The 21,816-nt window shown below is 35.5% G+C and overlaps 1 protein-coding gene across 1 annotated transcript; it reads right to left on the bottom strand.

Moving 5' to 3' along the window:
- Nucleotides 1–1,575: 1,575 nt before the first annotated feature.
- Nucleotides 1,576–3,428, bottom strand: LOC18439014 (heavy metal-associated isoprenylated plant protein 39). The gene is made up of 3 exons (XM_006849188.4): nucleotides 2,790–3,428; nucleotides 2,591–2,666; nucleotides 1,576–2,138 (listed from the first exon to the last, which is right to left on the bottom strand). Exons 1-3 carry the CDS (start codon nucleotides 2,793–2,795, stop codon nucleotides 1,825–1,827), a joined length of 396 nt encoding a protein of 131 aa, XP_006849251.1. The 5' UTR covers nucleotides 2,796–3,428; the 3' UTR covers nucleotides 1,576–1,824.
- Nucleotides 3,429–21,816: the final 18,388 nt, after the last annotated feature.

Raw genomic sequence — 21,816 nt, forward strand, 5'->3', positions numbered from 1 at the left:
ACCTGACCCAACGGGTCCGAAACGACCCAGACGCAGATCGGAGTCCGCCCGACTGATACCCGACCCGATTACGACCCCTATTGGTGTCCCATCTTCCAAATCATTTAGTTGTCTCTGATATAGGTTTGGATGAGATCTTTTGATTTGTGTCTTTGCTCAAGACCGTCTACATGGTTATCAATCTTGAGCTTGGGCATTTGAACAAGAACATCCAAAAGTTAACCAAGGTATTCCAAAAGTCATCAACCATGGATTGAGTTTCCTACCCTGTAATCGTAGCCATCGATACCAATACCCTAGTTTAAATCTGTAAGACAAAAGTCCCCACAAGTTAAGTCCGGTTTCATAGTTTTGGAGAACTCATCACCCCTCCTTTTTTTTTTTGACCAGTTTAACATTATAACACTAACAGGCGTATCTCATGTTTTCTTCGAGCTTTCCATCTTTATAAAACGCTCAAGCAAATTCACCAAAACAAGGCTTCAGCACAAGCAACAGTTTTTGTGCCCTAGGGCTGGCAATGGGCCAGGTTCTAAACAAGTAGGGCCTGTACCACAAACCCCTTAAGGACTAGGGCCGGCCCTGCTCAGCCAGCCCAGCCCAGCCCACATTTTTTTTTTATTTTTTATTTTTACTATTTTTCATTTATTTTTTGTGTGGCCCTAGGAAAGTAGTTACTCAGTGGAGCCTAGTCCAGTCCTATGAAAAAAAGGACTGCACCAGCCCCTACCCTTACCTAGCACTATACATCTCCATAGTCACCCTGAAGTAAAACACTCAGGTGAGCATGGTTATCTTCGCCAAGTGCAACCCTTGGAGGTACACTCCATACAAGAGAAACTAATTAAAGATAAGAAATGCTTAGAAATTTAAAGAGGAGGAAAACATAAAGACGCTTCCAGGAAAGATGGCTCCTGCAAGATCAAATCTGAGCCATCCATTTTAAAAGACGGTCCGGCCCACAAGATTCTATCTGTCTCAGATGAAACGAAAGGGCACTCCAAACTGTATTGAAAAAACCTGATGTTAACGCCATAGAGATCTTCACCACATCCTACACTCCTACTTTCCAACCCATAATTATGCTGATTCAGCAAATACTCTCCTCTATTTTGAGCCATGAACAAAGTAGGTAGAGAGAGAAAGATAGAGAGCATGTTCAACTACCATAGGTTGTATAAGGTATCAACCTTATACTATTGGCGTAAGGTGTATCTCAAGATTATGCTGAAAATACAGTTTCGGTGTCAAAAAAAACCTTGCAATGATATGAAAATCTATTGTCCACCTATTATGAAATTTAAAGTTCCAAAAACGGTGACGTTCAAGCACATCAATAAACACTTGAAAATTGACGGTCTAGATAATACATTAAAAGATGAACTATTTGTAAGACTAGAAATCCACATTTTTTCTTTTTTTTTTTTTTGTCTACGAATCTTGATGTCGAAATGATGGTTTTCCAACGTAAGAACAACCTTCACTAGTGGGCTTCTTTAATGTCCGTGAATCTTGAGGTCGAGATGGATTTGAAAGTTTTCAAGCACCTTACCGGTACAGTATAAGGACGAGATAGAAAGAGAGATACAGAGATCCCAAAATTCATGAACTCCACAAAATTAGAGGTCGCAAAACATGAATTCTGCACCCACAGTCACTTAAACTCATACGAATACATACAACTCATAAATAAAAAATATGAAAACACCAAGAGATCGGGTTTTCGATAGATTTTACTCTGTACAAACGCTATGGGCTCTACGAATTCAGCCGCAAGAGCCCCTATCTCTCTCTGCAACTTTTCGAAGTAGAACAAATTGATGATCAACATATGACACAAGCATTTGGGTTTTCCTCTGCACTTGTGACATGGTAGTGAGTCGTCATGTAAGGATTGTAGGCCCTGTAAAGTTTCGCCAGTTCTTCAATCTGTTCTTTCTCACTCTTCTTTGGTTCATCTTTCTTGGCATCATCCTTTTTTGGCTCCTCCTTCTTCTTCTCTGGTTCTTTTGCGGGGCCGACTGTTAAGATCTCAGTGTGCCGAGTCTTCCTCAATTTGCCCACAATATGGACTGGATCCACATCTCCAACCACTGTTAGTTTATTGTCTTTCATGTCAACTGATACGGAATCAATGCCTGTAACAAAATACATAACAATCAATATTAATGCTACCTCCAGAGTCGAAAAACTTGTAAAAATCTCTTTTTTTTGTTGTTGTTAATTGAGTCGCTCTCTCTCTTGAAATTAATGGCTCATAGAGAATTCATGCTTTTCAATAAACCGAGCTTCAAAAAAAAATAAAATAAAATCTCTTAAAACACTTCTCTTATTCTTCTTGAATTGGGGATCTACCAAAAACCCTGGATGAACACACCAAAAACAGGAAGAGGAAATTTGACCTCAACTACTTTTCTGATGAGAAAACTGATGAGGAAAATAAAACCTTTTTCTATGAATTAGAAACCCAATTCCAATACGCAAGAGTTTCTAATGAATTAAAACAATCCGTTTCCTTTTGTTTGACGAGAGAGCAAACAACTGGAAAGAAAAACCCATCTATGGGTAGTTGATTAGGGATTCTTATTACCTGGGAGACTCGTCACTGCTCTCAATACTTTCCTCTTGCTTTCATCGTCGTGCAAATCGACTTTCAGAACCACTTTCTGATGAACCAGAAAAGAAGAGAGAGAAAACCCAATTAGAAACCCACCTAACAATTGAAAGAAATAAGATCAAATTAAAGAAAAAGGGCATGAAAACCAGTGATTTCGGAAAAGATCATTAACCTTCATTCTCTCTTCTGAAGATCCTCCCTCGATTCCACAGGTTCTGCAACGTGCCTTTTTAGAGAGAGAAAATGAAATCTAAGGATCACAGATAGAATTGAAGTGTGGTGAGCGAGGAGGGGTATGATTTAAAGAGGGAATTGAGGCGTTTCCAGGAAGGAAAGGATATCTACGGGGGTTGAAGTCTTTGCTTTCTCTCTCTAGACTTACAGAGAAAAAATGGCGGTGTTGAAGAAGGAAAGGAGGAAGGGGTCGTGGCCGTTGGCTTCTTGCGCCTAATCTCTAAGAGAGAGCGAGGTCAACATCACTCTCTCACTGTACCGCTCCAAATACCTCCAATTTTTTAATGGAAAATGCTTTAATAGGGCTGCAGCTCTATCAAAGTAAAACCTCACGTCATAAATCATCAAATTTGTAAAAAAAATTAGTACTTCAAACTTTAAAAATAATATATATTCTAACAAATTGTTTAGACCGTCCATTTTATGCTAAAAATAAGTATTCAAAGACCTACTGGATCCATATAATTTTTAAAGTTTCACATTTTATTGTGGATGTAGAAAAAGTCATCACCGTGTACCAATCGAATGAGCATTTGAGGTAAGGCTTTATGTTGTTTTTATAAAACCTAGGTCTTGCACAAAGTTCATCCTACTTATTCATGTCATTTAATTGTTTGGGGGGCGGCTAACATTCCTTTAATGGTAGATAAATAGAGTGCGGTGGCAATGTACCCTTAGGATTAGACCCAATCCATATTGGGCATGGATCTGAAAATTGGACTTGGCATGTGGGGTTCGAGTTCAAATCTTGGACCTAATCACTATTTTGAGTTTGATAATATTTTTTGGATCCTCATATATAGAATATATTTCAATATAGTTAAATATGTAAATATTTAAATTTTTGGGATAAGTCCAGATCTTGGCTTGGGTCCCACATTATATTTTTGGGTTCGGGTCTGGGTCTGACCCTATAGTAATTTTTTAGATCCGAGTTCCGGTCTGGTCCAGCCCCATCACCACCCCCACCTATTAATGGCTAACGTTGTTAAGGAGTCCACTAGATTTTCTTAGTTTTAGTGCAATGAAAAAAACTACGGCTCTAAAGCCGATGCTTTATTATCTTCCTTGCTTGTTTCTAATAATATAACTCGTTGATGTAATCTCTCCTTATTAATAAGGGCAAGCTTTCTATGCTTTTCCTACAGCATAGAAGTTTCATCCTCCCCTTATCCAACCGTCCATTTTGAATGGAGGGCTAAGATTGTCCAATCACAATGTCACGTCTCTACACTATATTATTTTTAGTTCTTTTTTTATAAACTATTTTGACACCAAATTTTGCATGTTCATTCCTCTATTAAACTCGCACTAGCGAAAAAATATAAAAAAAAAATATTTTTAATAAAATAAAATCACCAAAATACCCCTGAAATTTTCAAGGGATATTTTGGTCTTTATATTTTATCAAAAATTCATTTTTAATATTTTTTATAGATGCGCCCCAATGAGAAGATAGCACCTACCAAATTTCATATTCATACAATTTATATAAAAAATTAAAAATAAAATACTTTGAGACGTCGGATCTAAGATCAAACGGTGAGTGGCTCTCTTGATCAAAATTGAACAGCTGGATGGTAGGGGGAGGATAGAACTTGTATGATGTAGAGGAAACATATAAACCTTTCCCTATTAATAAATTCAATAACATTCGTCAAAAAAACTATGACTCGACCATGGAACTTGGTCCCTGGCCAACTCGAGCAACTCAGATTCGGCTCGAGTAAGTAGTGTCCGGCCAAGCTAAAAGGTGCTAGAAAAATAAATTAAAATACAAAATTTTTTCAAGAATAAAAATGTTTTTAAAGTAAAATTAAACAAAACATATATATATGAGTTTAAAAAAATAGTTAAAAATATATTTTGAAAAATTAATTTGTGGGGTTTATTTAGAGATAATCTAAAAGAAAGGAAAAATGTAAAAATAACTATTTATGTTCAAAACACTTTCCAATCTTTGCCAAAATGTAGAAAACATAAAAATAAATAATAATAATAATAATAATAATAATAACAAATTTCTTTTTTTTTTATATTTATAAATTTTTATATATATATATTTTTAAATTCCCAGAGTTGAACCATCCAACTAAGGGATACTTGAACGGTCCAAGGTGGCAAGTCAGAGTTGGCTCACCCTAGTTTTTCTGCTTAAGATTTTAGTGCGTAAATAGAGAAGTCACTTGCAATTCAACTTTTTGCAGCTCCAATATACTGCGCAGATCTAATTATTTGGTAAGAAGTAAATGAATTGTATAAGAAAAATAAAGATTTAAATTATATATTGATACGTTGGGCGACGCACCAAACCTCAACCAGAACACAAAAAATCTAAATTATATATCACTTGGATCAAATTTCACTTTATTTGTATATATGGAAAACTTTATGAAATAAAGTTTATACCGGACATCAACTTTATATTACAAAAAAAAAGGACCATTTAAAAACTCACTTCAAAACGGGTTTTCAATCCACATATTTCGACCTTGGGATACAGGAATATGAAAAAAATTTCAAAGTACTAAAAATAATACATTTTGTAATACAAAATGTTTAAAACTCAACTTGACCAAGGTACTCAACCCTCGGCCAAGCAACTAGGTGAGTCCAACTGGACTTGTCTGAGTCCGCACAAGGGAAAAGAAGCCTTTGAAAAATTAAAAAAATATTAAAAATTTGGAAAAATAAATGAAGTTCGTAAACATAAAATAGGAACAAAATTAACCTTAAAAGTCCAAGTAATCTTAATAACTTATAAAAAAAAAAGTGAAAAAAAAAGGTTTATAGTGGGGAGATTATTTTTAAAATTCAAAATAAAAAATATAAAAATAGGGATTATGGTAAAAAAAAATGCTCACCAATCATTTCCAAAACATCTAAATCATGCAAAAAAGTATACAGCACACTCATATTTTTAGCAAGTTTTTTAGATTTTTCAATTTTTCATTTACTCTAGTTATAATACAGGGCTCATTTGGCCTCACCCATAGGGGCGAGTCTGAATCAACCAAGTAACGGAACACTAGTAACATAACATATTATCGGAGTTTTTTATTTCTAAAAATTTTAAATGTTTATAGTTCTCATCAATTTGCACTATTTTTAAAGTATTAGTTTCTAGAAGTACAAATAGATATTTGGGCTACTATACTAGTTTTTGGTGCTAGATTTGTGTCGCCAACACAATTTAAGGGTACTTTGATGGTCTAGTTTGGATCTTGTGTAATTTTTTGGGGGTAGATCAATGTGGATTACAATATACATTTTGGAAAACATCAACGTTTTGAAAGTGAGAACCAAGTTTTTTGAAAGTGTCAGTGAGAATGAAATCCGTGACCTTTTAACTCTGCTCTCACTACCTTATTCTCAGGCATCTTATATAAATTAGTATATAAGCATCCAATGATTCCAACAAATACACGGAAAATACTTGAATTACTAATCTTAAATTAAGTAGACTATCATTTGAAAATGATCAAGGAAGATAATGACCAACCTTATTAGCCTAGGCTTGCACGGGCTTTTGATTATTACTGGCAACCGTTTTTGGTCAATGCAAGGAGGTGCCCAGCTTTTCAAGGACTTAGAAGAAACTATCTAAGGACTATAAAATGAGAGCATTGGAGCAAGATACTTTTCAAATAAAATTTATGATTACTCAACTACCAAGAAAGAGATCAATTCCTATGCCACAAGTTTTTAAATGATCATAAAACCAGCACTACTCTCATAATCACGAAAGGAAACGATCTAAATACCCCAATCCTCTCACACTCTTTATCTCATTTTTTAAAAAATCAGGATTGGAATAGGTCGATGGATTGGGAATCATTGAAACATGTCTGGTTTCTAGTCGGAATCGAGTATCAACTAGTTCCCCACATAATCAGACAACGTCTAACAGAACTAGCTGGTTCTGTCAAGACCCGTTATCATATTTATATATTTTTTATTTTTAAATTTTTTTAGTTTTATCTTTGTTTTTATCGGCTGGATCACCGACCCACATCGGTTCCACAGAAAGCCGGTTTTTATTTGTTTTTATACCATATTTGGCCCCAAATATAGCCTTTCCTTATCAACAAAACTTCCTCCTATTCATGCCCTCCAAACCAATAAATTAAAATGAGTATAAAAATAAAAGAGAGAGGTTAAAGAATAGACTGATGACATAATAGGAGGTCACCAACCCATCAGAATTGACGAGGCAAACCGTGTATTTTATACCCAAGACAAGCATTGTCAAACAAATAAACAATATACTCTTTTATTTGTTATTTTTTTTGGTGAAAACTTTTTTTAGTTATTATTATTTCTTAATGTTTAGAATAGTGAGAAAATACGTTTGTTTAAGGCCATTAATTCAGTATTTGTCATTTGGATTAATTTAGTACTCAATAGGATTAGGCTATGGCCTAATATCGTTGTGGCTTCATGGCAAGCCACAAACCCTACAGTGCCGAGGCATCAAATGAAAACAATTGATTAAAAATAAAATGAAAATTTTTGGGGATAGTCGGTGTCCTCAAGGTGCCGGCGAGTCTTGTTGACTTTGGAATTGTCCATTTGGTAAGTCATGAGCCACACACTTCTCTCTCTCTCCCATACACTCCCCACCCCACTCTAATATGTTGGATGAGTGTTGCCATTAAAAGCCTAATGAGTGTTTGTAATAAAAAATTTTATATAATGGAATTTGAACTCAGTGAAAGTGTGATCGTTCATAGATCATAGTAAGTGAATTATATTTGTTGATACCGAACTGAGCTTTACAAAGTAGGTTAGTCGGTTGGAAAAAACCTATATTATCTGGGCATAGAAAACTATCCGATAAGAGTTTTAATAGGTCATCCCTTGATGAGGTTGGAGTATGTAAAGATGAGTGAGCTAAGGGACTGTGTGACCCTTATGTGTGATTGCCTTCAGATATGAGGGCCAAAGCATCTTCCACGTGTCATCACATGATATGTATATAAGATAGTCGTTTCGAGAAAGTGAATCACCTTTTAAAGTAAAGCTTAAGCATGTGTGAGAGATACCCATATGCGTCATATGAGCTGTGTTCGTATCAGGTTTGAGTGACATTGGTACGCCTTTAGGGGAGAACCTGAAATCCACAAACTAGGATTACGACCCCTTGTCCATTGGTTAGACTTTGGTGACCTACTAATGAGCCCCTGCATGGACTGTAGGTCATAGGCAACACTGGGTCGGTTTGAGAAAGCAAGTGTGGACTATGGACGGTGGACCAGTGTTTGTTTATTTAATTCCTAGACCATATAGATCATTTTCGCATCTAATGAATTTAATTATATTTGTTTTAATGATATATGATTTTTAGAATTATTATTTGAATATTTCTAGATCCCTAGATATTTTATTTATCAAATTTGGATTTATAAAAACAGAGATATTGATTTTAATTATTTAAATTGAGTTTTATAAATTGCTAAAAATCATATAATATTTTAATGAATTTGATTATTGCATGGGAGACCCAATATGCTATATGGGCCCACCATTGTATTGTGGGTGGGGCCCCATTAGTGTCATCTAGGGTGGTACGCCCCACTCCAATGAGCTTTCCAATTTTGTTGGATAAAGCTTTGGCTTGAAGAAAAAGATTTGTGATGTTTTAGAAAGCCTGTGCCTTGAGGATACCTTGAATGGATTTATTTGAAAGCATGAGAAGACTTGTGCATAGTTTTTATAAGCATAATATTATGATTGAATTAATTTATTTAATTTCTATTGATGCAAAAATAATTTAAAAAATTGGAGATAACTGTTCTAGAACCTTCCATATGATGTTGATAGCCCATCTATAGAATAGAAGGCTCAAATCTCTCACCTCACAAGTCACCAAGATCAATGGTGCATATTCAATCTCACAAGAAGATGCAAGCGTTTCTTCAACTTTCACTTTTATGTTGCAAAGCACGCTATGGTGCTTTGCTCGTGCTGCAAAGCCCTCTAGAGTGCTTTGACATTGCTACCACTTGCTTCACAATAGCTTTTGCACATACTTTTTTCGTCCCTTTGTAATGAAGGCCAATAGTATCTTTGACGAACTAGAGCCTCGGTCTTGTCTTGCCCAAAATGCTTCATAGTGGTGGACTTGGGAAGTTCGGCTACAACTTGTAGGCGTAGAAATCTCTCAGGCACACATAGTGAGTTACCTCGAAAAAGATAACCATTGAAGAGTATATAAGGGCTGTTTGGAGTCTCAGGGAGTTCCCCTATCACTTTTGAGAAGTAGGAATCCGAACCATAGTGCTTAGGTAGTACTTCAAAGCCGATAACTTCATAAGATAGTGTAGTCAACAAGGTATGTTTGCGGCTGAGAGCATCGGCTACCTTGTTGGCTGCCCCGGACTGGGTGTTGAAGGACAAAAGTGAATTCTTGCAAGTAGGAAATTCATTTGGCATGTTATGGAAAACCCTAACAAATCCTAATCCTATATTTGTACTATAAATAGAGAACCCCACGCCCATAAATCTCTACACCAAAAATATCTCTCTTCTCTCTCTAGATAATATCTCTCTCTATCTTTAGTAAGCCTAGAGGGCACACCCCAACCTAGAAGGTTTCTCTCTCTAGAATTTTGGTAAGGGACACGTCTCATCTAGATGGTATATCTCTCATATGTTATGATATCTTGATACTAGGGGTTGGGTAGATATATTGATCCTAAGGGTTGGGTAGAAGTAAATAGATGCTCTCTTTTAAACTAAGTTTTATGGGTTATACCTATGTTTGAGATTTGTGACCAAGATGAGTTCAAAAGTTCCATTTGAGGGTTTGATCGAAACTTGCATTCTCAGTTGAGATTGAAAGTTAATTGTTGATCCTGTGGCATCGGATGGTGGTGACTCAGTGTGGGGTGTAATAGGCCCAATTGGGGTAATATTTAACACTCTTTCTTTTGTTTCTTGCTATATTTAATTATATTGTCTTTATATTCACAAGTATAAGAATTGTGGTTATTTTATTTGTTTAAAGAAAATTGGTTTAGTGGCATCGAGGTATTTAAGATCTTAGGTTTGCTAGTTTTATTTTCTTTGAAGCAAGAGTTTATTGTAATAAGACCTACTTGTAAGCGATCTTTGCCAAAAGAAAAGAAAAAAAAAGAGGTGAAAATGAAGAAAAATAAATAAATAAATATATATATATATATATATATATATATGTGTGTGTGTGTGTGTGTGTGTGATGATTTCATGCAACCGTTGTATAGTAGTATAATGCAACCATCTTCAAAAACTATGTTAGAAACATTTGTTTGACACAATTTTTAAATGTATACTCTTTTCATTATGAAAAACAATCACAAAAAAGAAATTTTTGTAAAAATGCTCTAGAAAGTTTTCATTCTAACCCAATTAATATAAGCTGTCCATTTTATTGAGATGGTTAGATATAGGCCTCATAAGAATTTTTTTATTCCCAAAATTTTATATAGCGTTATCATCATTAGATTAATAATGCTAAAAAAGAATAAAGTGATTTTGAATTTGTTAAGGCCTAGATCTTGAAATTCACCAAATGGATGGTCGAGATTCATTGTTGGATGAGTACTAATTTTGACCATATCTAGGGTGCAAATTGAATTTTTTTTTTCTTAGGATTAATTATAAGGACGAAGAGAATGTGTGTGCAAAATTTTGGGTCATACAATACCAAAAATATGGTTTTCTAGAGATGTGGTTACATTATACTACTATACAACCGTTGCATTAGATCATTTCTCATATATATATATATATATATATATATATATATATATATATATATATATATATATATATATATACCTTGGCAACATCACATTAGTCTTTATTTCATAACATTTGTTTACGCTCTCCATATCTCTCCCTCTCCCTCTTCCCAATCTAACATTTGTGCTCTCTTTCTCTCTTTGCACTTTTCTCTCTCCCGCAAACAAATTTAAGGATGTTTTCATTAGCATCCTAAAATTTGAGGCAAGCCATTAGAAGATTTGGATTTTTGCATCAATGAGTTGCACAGACGATTTACAACGCTACGTTCTAGGCTTAATTCCTACCAAAAGTAGGGCCCTCTCCCCATTGCGTTACCAAAAAATATGTTTACTTTTTATTTTAAAAAAGGGGTTGAATCGTGGTGGTACCACTCCCATACCTAATAACCATGTTGTAGTTTCCAATCATGCTGAAACCTTCAAAAATGGTAACTCCCTAACCCATGTGAAAAACCAGGTTGGGCTGTCTCCCTACTAAAACGCTAACTCCCTAACCTATCTGAAAAAACAAGTTGGGCCTGTCTCCCTACTGAATTGCCCTAAAATAAAAAGTTGCACTGCACAATAGATTGCTCAATGATTTCTTGCCAACTTTAGCAACCCCTTAGGGCATCTACTATTTCACGGAAGTCTGCGACTTCCACAAATTGCAGCAATCATGTGTTCTCCGCTAATTTCATAGGATCCCGTAAGGGGAAGCGGGGGAAGAAGGGCTTCCAAACTTCGCAAAAAACCAAATGTGCCATGCGTATGGAGCTTAACCTCCCGCATGTGGGGTTGTCAATAGGCTAGCCCGTTCCACGCTCGGCCTGGACGTAGAGGATTAGGGCCAGGTTGGGCATGGCCGGGCCAATTAAAATTTAAAAAAAAAAAAAAAATGTCGGGCTGAACCTAGCGCAATCCTCAAATCTCATTTTGTGGCACAAGCCTTAATTTTTTTTAGAGCTGGCTCATTGGGCCAAGCGGGTTCACCGGGCCCATTGTCACGCCTAATTAAAATCAAACTCTGAAGTGACTCAAGAGGACAACCTGGAGTTTGCGTGATGTTTTTGGGGTTCTCTTTTCTGGTTCTGAACCTACATGTCTCCATCCCGATGAAAGAACTTTTTCACTTTCATGTCATGCGGCTTGCGCAACAATGATAATCATTTCGATGATAAGGTTAATAGCGATATTTTCTAATATTTTTGTTCTTATTATTGTTTAGGATTGGGACTTCTAAGACATTTGTTTTTGTTTTTGCTTTGTTTTGTTTGTTTTTAATTTATTTATTATTCATGCAATTAGGAATTTTAGAATGGGTGCAGTTGGCATACGGATGCATCCGTAGGTGTAGAGGTAATGTGCACCTTCAAATTTTATCATGGTATATAATTTTGATGTAAAATGTTATTAGGATTATCTCAAAATCTATTTTTATATCTAATTATAAAATTTTAAATTTCAAATTTAAAAAATGGTTACAATCAAGTAGATCTATAAACATATGAAAATCTTGAAAATGGATGGTGTAGATAATATGTTGTAAAATGCACTATTTCTGAGAATTAAAATCTTTTTATTTTTCATAGTCATGCATGTCGATGTCGAGATGATCAATCAAACAGTTTTTCAACATTAAAACTACCTTTTCCAATGGATTTTTTAGAGGCATCCGTAGTTCTACATTATAAGGTTGCATCCTTATATAAACTTTTTCCTTTTAGAATAGGGTGGGGTTTGTGTAAGGTTACAACCTTAAACAAGGCAATTAAGATGCACCTCTAAATTTTATCATAAATGTAATTTTGATATAAAAAAATTCTTAGAATGGCATGAAAATGTATTTTTATCTCTAATTATATATTTTTAAACGTTAAAAATGATTTAAATCAAGTAGATCTATAAACACATGAAAATCTTAAAAATGAACGGTCTAGATAATGTGTTGCAAGATACTCTAAATCACATACTTGAAATCTTTTTTTTCTTTTTATATAAATGCATCTTGATGTTGAGATGATCAATTAGAGGGTTTCCCAACATCCAAACAGCCTTTTAAAATAGATTTTTGAGGTGCACCTTTAATTCTGCAATTTAAAGTTGCGAACATTATATATACTTCATCCTTAAGAATACCATATTTATACCTAGTTAATGGTTCATACTTAGTAACCTTCCTTCTAGCATTTTCTACTTTCAAATTTCAACCATTGATTAGATTATTTATGCAAAGCTTTTTAAAGTACTTCCATTTATGGCTTACGTTATAACATGTCAAGCGATCACATGCTAAGCTAAAAATAACTTGGCATTATCAAAAATCACAAAGCATCACAGTTTCTTGGTTGTTATAAGCCTACGAGGTATTCTTTACGCAATTTCCTTCCCCCAAATCATTTTTTTTTGCGCTAATAATGGTAGGAAAAAGTTTATATAAGGGTGAGGCTCTGAACAATTACATTAAGGCATACGTCAAAAATTCAATAGAAGAGGTTGTTTCGATGCCCAAAACTCCTCAAATCGATCATCTAGATCTCAAAATGTATAGACACGAGAAAAAATGGATTTCAAGTTTTGAAAATAGTGTATCTTGTAATGTATTTTCTGGACCGTAAGATTTTCAATTGTTCATAGATTTGCTCGATTTTTAACCTTTAAATTTTATAATTAGAAATAAAAATAAAATTTCAAGCTATCACAAATATTTTCAATAATAAAATATCTTTCAACGCTATTTGAAGCTATGAGCTTACTTTGATTGTTTAGGCCTCAGCCTTGTACAAAGACGATGGGACAATCTTGTTGGTTTTTCAAAAAAAACAAAGGTGCGAAAACGATATTTTAAGAAGATGTCATTGCGATAGCATTCGCAAAAGGTCACATGGTTTGGTGTGTAGTGCCAGTGGAGGGGGAGAGAGTGAGTGAAAGGGATATGCACATCATTTTTGTATTGTATAAGATGATTTATTTAGAATTTTCCATTTTAAGAATTGTATGGATGATGACAACAATACTCGGAAAAACAGGTAAAATAAATGCTAAAACAAATGAAGACAAAAAAAGAGGGAAATTTTACAAATAAATCGTGTTTTATATTTTATAATCAAGTTCCCTTTTTTGAGAGAATATGGGCCTCTGATACTCTACTCACAAAGCTGTACCCAAGTCAGATCACGTGATTTCGAAGTGTTTAATTCTGTTAACCACAATTAATGCTAATTAATGTGAGTTTGCTGCCATTGCAAGCAGTGCCAAAGCATGTCGAACTGATGACCAAAATTGGAGGGCCCAGATTGTACCAAAAACTATCTAATGGTGATCCTAAGACTGTTTTGCTTATAAATTATTTGGTTTCTATGGCTAGTAAATGCCTTATGAGAGATTGTAATAAAATATCTAATGTAGTGAAACATAAATTCAATGGGATTATGATTTTGTTGGATCATGATAGGCAAATGCTATTTTTCAACACTTAAATTTGCCTTGAACAAAACTAAGGAGGGTTTATGGGTTATCCCTTGATGAGTTCAATGTTGCCAGGGGAGTAAGCCAATGTATTGTGTGGCCCTAGCGTGTGATGTTTGGCCTTCAGAGATGAGGGCCAAAGCCTCATCACTGAACCATCACGCGGCATGTGCATATGATAGCCGTATCGGAAACGCGAGTCACCATTGAGAGTGAATCATGCATATGTGTGAGAGACTACCCCTATGCACCATAGAGCTATGGTTGCATCCGGTCTAGTCGTTATGTGCTCGTTTCTCTTTCCTATTAGTTGAGTGTGGTAGCCCCATCATGAACCCTTGCAATGGTATGTAGGTCATGGGTATTGTTGGGTCAGTTTGAGAAAACAAGTGTATAGTCCACAATAGAAGATGAAGTGCTTATGCGATATTATAAATTCTTAAACTTAGACGAAGCCAATTCCCATCAAAATTATTTCGTTTTAATTATATTGATGTTAAATGATTTTTAGATTGACTATTTGAATTTTTATGAGTATCCGGATATTTTATTTTTACAAAATGAATTTACAAATTAAAAGAAATTCAATTTTCAGTATTTAAATATTCAAAGAAAAATAAAATTTATTTCTCGAATTCTAAAATCAATTTTATTATTTTAAAATTCTTATGAGATATGGGCGCCCATGGGGGGTCCATCAGGGACCCCAATGGGATGTACGTGTGGGGCCCACTAGGGGCCTCTAGATGGGGAAGACCCCACTTATTTTGGATATGTTTTGTTGAGAACATGTCTTGTTGACCAATGAGATCTTGTTGATCAAGTCAATTAAGAACAATATATGTGTTATGGAATCCTAAGGAGATTGGACTCCTAAAAGGACTATGAATAAATAACATATATATACAAAGAAAGATATTATCTCATATTTTTCATAACTTTAATATTTGATGAGATAAGATTTAAGAAGCTGATGGATGATATTCAGCATCATCCTTTGAATCATGATAGTTGATCTAAGGATTTAATGGCTTAGATCTCTCACCCCACAGATATTCTATGATCAATGGTATGTATTAATCTACAATGATGGGTATCCCTACGGAAGCTCAACCCCCCTAGAAACACTATAAATATAGGCCTCTCCCATCTCAATTCTCTACACCTTTCTCTCCTCTTTCAACCTTCTATAAGGTGGCACACCATCCTTAGGGATTCTTCTCTCCCTCTTTTGCTTCAAGATCTCGTCACTAAATTAAGAGAGATAGGGGGCACGATCCCATAAGAGATCAAAATAGGGGGCACGCCCCACTTAGTTCAAGAAGGTGGCACGTCCCACTCAAATTATTCTAAAGCCTTGACCACAATTGTTCTATGCTCTCATATTTGGTAGATAGCCTGAGCTTTCCCATTCTTGGCAGATCTGAGTTAGACCATTGGTCATACACGTCATTGAAGGAGGAGACCTAGTGTGAGGTATTCTAAGTCCGATTGAGATAATCTTTCGGCATCTTTACTTTATGTTTTGCAGTCCATTTATTTCTTATGATTACTTATTCCCATAAGATTACATTATTTTTATTTATTCAATAAAAGAGAGTTGTAATTAGTGGCAGTAAATGAGAAACATTTTTTTTTGTTATTTCTTTGTTATTTTTTGAGTTGATTTTATTGTAATTGGACATTATACTAGTCGGTGTGAGAAATAAAAATTAAAACTATATGCACCGTGCTAGATCACCTTGTCCACTTCTCATTGATATTAAAGTGAGGGTTTTTTCCTGCCCATAGGAATTTTTTATTTCCTTTAAGACTAGTACTTGCTTGGGAAAAAGAAATATGATTGCACGCACATTTATCTCTGAGATCCTGAATATCGAAAGGGTAGATGGAGCAAACTACTCCTCATGGAAGCGCAAGATAGGCTATGTGCTTTATGAGGAGGTTTGGATAGGAAACGGTATGAACATCGTCCTCGCCATTCTAGAAGTGACTCATAACAAGCTACAAAAGAGACATACGCTTCATGGAAACATAAAGATATGTGTGCTAGACATACACAAATTTGCTTTGTGATTGACTCATATGCATCCGAGTATGAGCCAATTAAAACCACAAAGGCATGCACGAGAGGCTCGAGAAAGAATATGCAGATCCTACTCTTATGAGGTAATCAATGACGATGAAAAAGTGCAACAAACTAAAGATTGTCAAAGGCACAAAGATATCGAAACATGTGCACTTGTTCGAGCATGGAAGCTATCGGCATGCGACCCTTGGAACTAATGTAAGTGGTTTGCATGATGAACTCTTGCCCTAATTCATAGGAGACTTTCGTCACATCCCTCTCTGCCCAAAAAATGGCTCCAAGATTTGAGGAGCTCATCACTTTGCTCATAGGTGAGGAAGAAACGAGGAACACACACATCGCATCGGCTCCAAAAGAAGTAGTACATAGGGTAAAATCTCAACCCTTCTTTGAACCTAATATGAGGAAGGGCAAGAATAAAAATAAGAAGAGAGGAGAAAAAATTAATAAAAATCGACAATAAGAAAAATAAAGAGATGATGACTTTCCATGTATGCAAGAAGATCAGCCACATAGCAAAAATTTTGTGGTTCAACAAAATCCCTAGGCCCAAGAAGGAAATTGCATGTATGATATTTGACCATTGCTAGCCGATCATAAGGGAATATCTTGGTATATTGACTCAGTTGCTACGGCTTACGTGACAAACACTAAAGCTGCCTATCACACTTTTACTCCTGTGGGGCTGGGTGAGCAACACATATTTATGCAAGGCAATCAAAATACTGAGGTCTTAGCGATTGGTGATTATGCGCTTGAAATGAAGAATGGAAAAGTTTTGATCCTAAAACAAGTACTCTAAGCTCTTGAAATGAGGAAGTACTTGGTTTCGGTTCTTAAGATGGCTAACGCCGATCTTGTCACCAACTTCTATAGAGATAGGGTGATAGTAAAAAACCAAAATGACATTGTCATGATAGGTCAACTTGTGGTCGGTCTTTACTTGATTGAAATTAAGGAGAATATTGCTTATGCCTCATATTCAAATTATGTTGATTCTTTCTTATGGCATAAACAATTGGGGCATATAAGTTTTAATACGATGGAAAGTTTAAGAAAAGATGGGATCCTTCAAATTATAAAGGAGTTTATCAAAGGTGTGTTAGTCGTGCGTGCTAAGAAAATTGACAAGGAAAAATTCCACCATGGCACAAAGAGCTTCTAGTGTATTAAAATCATTCAAAGCGACATTTGCGGTCCTATAATCGTGGCTACCAAAATCCGCAAGAAGTATTTCATCACTTTTATTGATGATCACTCGTGATATGACCACACATACTTGATGCATGCAAAATCCGAAGCCTAAGATAAATTCAAGGAATACAAAGCCGAGGTAGAAACCCAAACATATCTAAAAATCAAAGTTCTAAGAACTGATAAGGGCGACGAGTACTCCTTCGAACCTTTTAGGGACCTGTGTGTAGAGTACTGCATTATCCATCAATATATCATGCCTTACATATCAGAATAAAATGGAGTTGTCGAGAGATCGAATAGGACATTGGTAGAAATTGTCAGAAGTATTATGGGGCATTCAAAACTCTCCCTAGAGTTTTATGGGGAAGCAGTATTGATGACATGTTATTTCCTCAACCAGACTCCAACCAAAGTTGCTCCTCATACTCACAAGATATTCACTAGGTGTACTCCATCCCTCGATCAACTAAGAGTATGGGGTTGCTCAGCCCATGTGCTACTCCCATACCAAAATAGGACAAAACTAGATCCCAAAACCATCAAATCTATATTTATTGACTACCCTGACCATGATAAGTGGTATTGATTCTACGACCTTGAAAATGAGGCGGTTATTAAAAGCCACGATGCCCATTTCTTTGAGGATGAGTTCTTTGAAGAAAAAGTAAGTCACAAGAAAGCATATCTCTTTGAGATTACTAGTGACAAAGTTGAGTCTTAAGAACCCAAACCAGAAACCCAACCTAGAAGAAGCGACCGAGCCAGTAGGCCGCCTCAATACCCTGAAACATTATCTACCTAAGGGAACACTATGAAAGGGTTAGGGATGAGCCAGAGCATGAGCCTTCAACTTACTAAAATGCCATAAGTTGTTCTAGAACGAGCCATTGGGTAGAAGCCATAAAAATTAAACTCTTTCATAAACCAAAACTATGTTTGGAAGCTAGTACCTCTACCTCAAGACTGTAAGGCAATATGATGTAAATGGACTTTCAAGAAAACTTGAACTCAAAGGGGAAATTTTTGAAAAATACAAAGCTAGGCTAATAGCCAAGGGGTTCACCCAAAATCAAGGGTAGACTATAAGGTTTCAATTACGAAGTTTCTATCCATTAGAATCCTAAGAGTCATAGCAACCCACTTTGACTTTGAAGTCCATCAAATGGATGTGAAGACTGCTTTTCTAAATGGAGATTTAGAAAAGGACATCTAGACGAAATAACCTGAGAGATTTAAAGAAAAGAGAAAAGGAAACCTTGTGTGCAAACTAAACAAATCAATCTATGGCCTAAAACAAGCATCGTACAAGTGGTACATCAAGTTTCAAGAGACTTTATCTTTGGTAGGGTTTTCCTTAAATGACGAAGACTACTTCATTTGTAAAGAGGTCAGTGGAAGTGGTATAGTATTCATCTCCATGTATGTGGATGATATTCTAATTGTTTGTAGCTCAATTGCCCTCATGTTGGAAACAAAAAAAAATTCCTTACACAACCCTTTGTTATGAAGGATCTAGGGGAAGCCTTTTATGTGTGGGATAGGAAAATAATAAGAAATAGAAAAGAAAGAACCATACAACTTTCCTAGGCTACTTATTTCAAAAGAATACTAGAAAAGATTGAAATGGATGAGTGTAAGCTTATGACAAGCCCTACAGATAAGAAGACAAAGCTAACCAATCAAATGTGTCCTAATAAAGATGAAGAAAAGAAAACCATGAAAAGAGTGTCATAGAAAAGCAGTAGGGTCCCTCATGTACTCCATGACAGGAACAAAGCCTGACTTGTCCTATGCCATGAGTATGATTAACCGATGCCAAGGCAACCCTGGGATTGAGCATTAGAAGGAAATTAAGAGAATTCTAAGGTACTTAAAAGGGATTGAGAACTACGTGCTGACATATGGGGGAAGTATGAAAATCATTTTTTAAGGATATTCCGATACAAGTAACCAAGGAGATCCAGATGATGCAAAATTTACATCTAAATATGTGTTCATTATTGGAGGAGGAATTGTTTCTTGAAAATCGAAGAAATAGGATGTGATAGCATTATCCACCATGAAGTCATAGTACGTGGCATGCAGCCAAAGAGGCAGATCAATAAATTTCTTAATTGGCTTGAGTTTGAGCCCGTACAATATGAGTGCATGAGAATCTTCTACAACAACATGGTCGCGATTTATGTGTCCAACGAGCAATGATTCCATAAGAATTCCAAGCACTTAAAGCCTTACTTTTACCATCTGTGCAATGAGGTGGAGTGTGGAGAAAACGAGATAAGTTACTTACTTATTGAGGTAATAATTGCAGACCTGATTACAAAGGAGCTAGCTGCAAATATTTTTGTAAAACATGTGAGACAAATGTGCCTAAGAGAAAGTGAGGAAGAAAGATTGTAAGGCCTTCGAAGGCCATGTGGGAGATGTTGGGTTTTTATGACCATCAAATACCTCATGAGAGCTTGTAATAAAATATTTAATATAGTAACACATAAACTCAGTGGGAGTATGGTTTTGCTGAACCATGATAGGTAAATTTTATCTACTAATACTCTCACTTGGCTTGACGTACTAGGTCAGTTGAATTGGAAAACCCCTTATTACCTAGGCATGGAACAAAACTGAGGGTTTATGGGTTAACCCTTGATGAGGTTGGAGTTTTCAAGGGGAGTGAGGTGCGTGATGGTTGGCCTTTAAAGATAAGGGACAAAGCCTCATCATTGAACCATCACACATCATGTGCATATAATAGCTGTATTGAGAAAGTGATTCACCAATGAGGGTGAAGCATGCACATGTGCGAGAGATTACCCCTATGAACTATAGAACTTTAGTTGCATATGGTCTAGGTTACCATGGATGGAAGAACCTATAATCCACATTGTTTATTGACTGACTTTGGTAGCCTAGTCATGAACCTTTGCAGTGGTCCTTGGGTCATGGGTACTACTGGGTCAGTTTGAGAACGCAAGTCTGGATTATAGTTTATAGTAGAAGATGAAGTGTTTCAGTGATATTATAAATTCCTAAACCCAGATAGATCTTATTCTTGTCAAAATTATTTGATTTTAATTATTTTAATGTTAAATGATTTTTAGATTGATTATTTAAATTTTTATAAGTATCTGAATATTTTATTTTTACAAAATGAATTCATAAATTAAGCGATATTTGATTTTTAGGATTTAAATATTCAAAGAAAAATAAATTTTATTTTCCAAAATCTGAAAATCAATTTTATTATTTTAAAATTCATACAAGATATGGGGCCCCATCAGGGACCGCAATGGGGTGTGTGTATGAGGCCCACTAGGGGCTTCGGGCCGTGCCCCACTTATTTTGGATGTGTTTTATTGAGATCAATTCTCGAAATCTTGTTAACCAAGTCAAAAGAACAAAATATACTTCATGGAATCTTAAAGAGATTGGACTGTTAAAAGGAATATGAATAAATAAAGAGATTTATATAAAGACATATATTATCTCGTATTTTCCAATGAACCGAATAAGATAGCAATTACAACCCAAGAAGTGATAAGTACCTGGGCATGAACTTGGAAACCCGCAATTTTCCAGTAGAAATTTGGTGGGATAAGTTTTGAGAAGCTGAAGGGTAAGGTTTTGCATCAACATTTGAATTATGATGGTTGATCTAAAGATTGAATGACTAAGATCTCTCACCCTACAAGTTTCTTATGATCAATGGACTGGATTAATCTATAAGGATACTTATCTCTACAAAAGCTCAACCCCCTTAGAAACACTATAAATAGGGGGCTCTCCCATCTCAATCCTTTTACCTCTCTCTTCTCTCTCAACCCCCTATATCTCATGGATTCTTATATCTCTTTTGTTTCAAGATCTCATCTCTAAATTAAGAGAGATAGGGGGCACGTCCCCATAAGAGATCAAAGGAGTGGACACGCCCCACCTAGTTCAAAAAGGTGGCATGCCCCACTTAAATTGTTTTAAGGTATCGAGGCCTTGACCATAGTTGTTTCATACTCTCATATTTGGGGATAGCTTGAGATTTCTCATACTTGGCAGATCCGAGATACACAATCAATTTTGTGCCTCATTAGAGGAGGAGATTCGATGTGGGGTGTTCTAAGCTCGCTTGAGTTAATCTTCTGGCATCTTTACTTTATGTTTTGCAATCTATTTATTTCTTGTAATTTCTTATTCCCATAGCATTACATTATGTTTATTTATTCTATAAAAGAAAGTTGTAATTAGTGGCAGCAAGTGAGAACCATTTTTTTGTTATTTATTTATTATTTTTTGAGTTGATTTTATTGTAATTGGATCATTGTAAGTGTTCTAGTCGATGTGAGAAATAAAAATTAAAAACTATATACACTGTGTTAGATCACCTTGTCTGCCTCTTATAAATAAGGAACTTGACCTTGACTTTATGGTCCGAGATTTTCACATTAAGCGCGTAC

Source organism: Amborella trichopoda, chromosome 9 (assembly GCF_054954075.1).
Source record: "Amborella trichopoda isolate Santa Cruz 75 chromosome 9, AtrichopodaSantaCruz75HAP2 v2.0, whole genome shotgun sequence".
In the NCBI taxonomy this organism is placed as follows: Eukaryota; Viridiplantae; Streptophyta; class Magnoliopsida; order Amborellales; family Amborellaceae; genus Amborella; species Amborella trichopoda.

Bases quoted from the DNA above. Each gene is read 5' to 3' on its own strand.
- LOC18439014 (XM_006849188.4), bottom strand. The intron at 2,139-2,590 runs GTAATAAGAATC...ATTTTGTTACAG, and splicing joins AGCAGTGACGAGTCTCCCAG to GCATTGATTCCGTATCAGTT.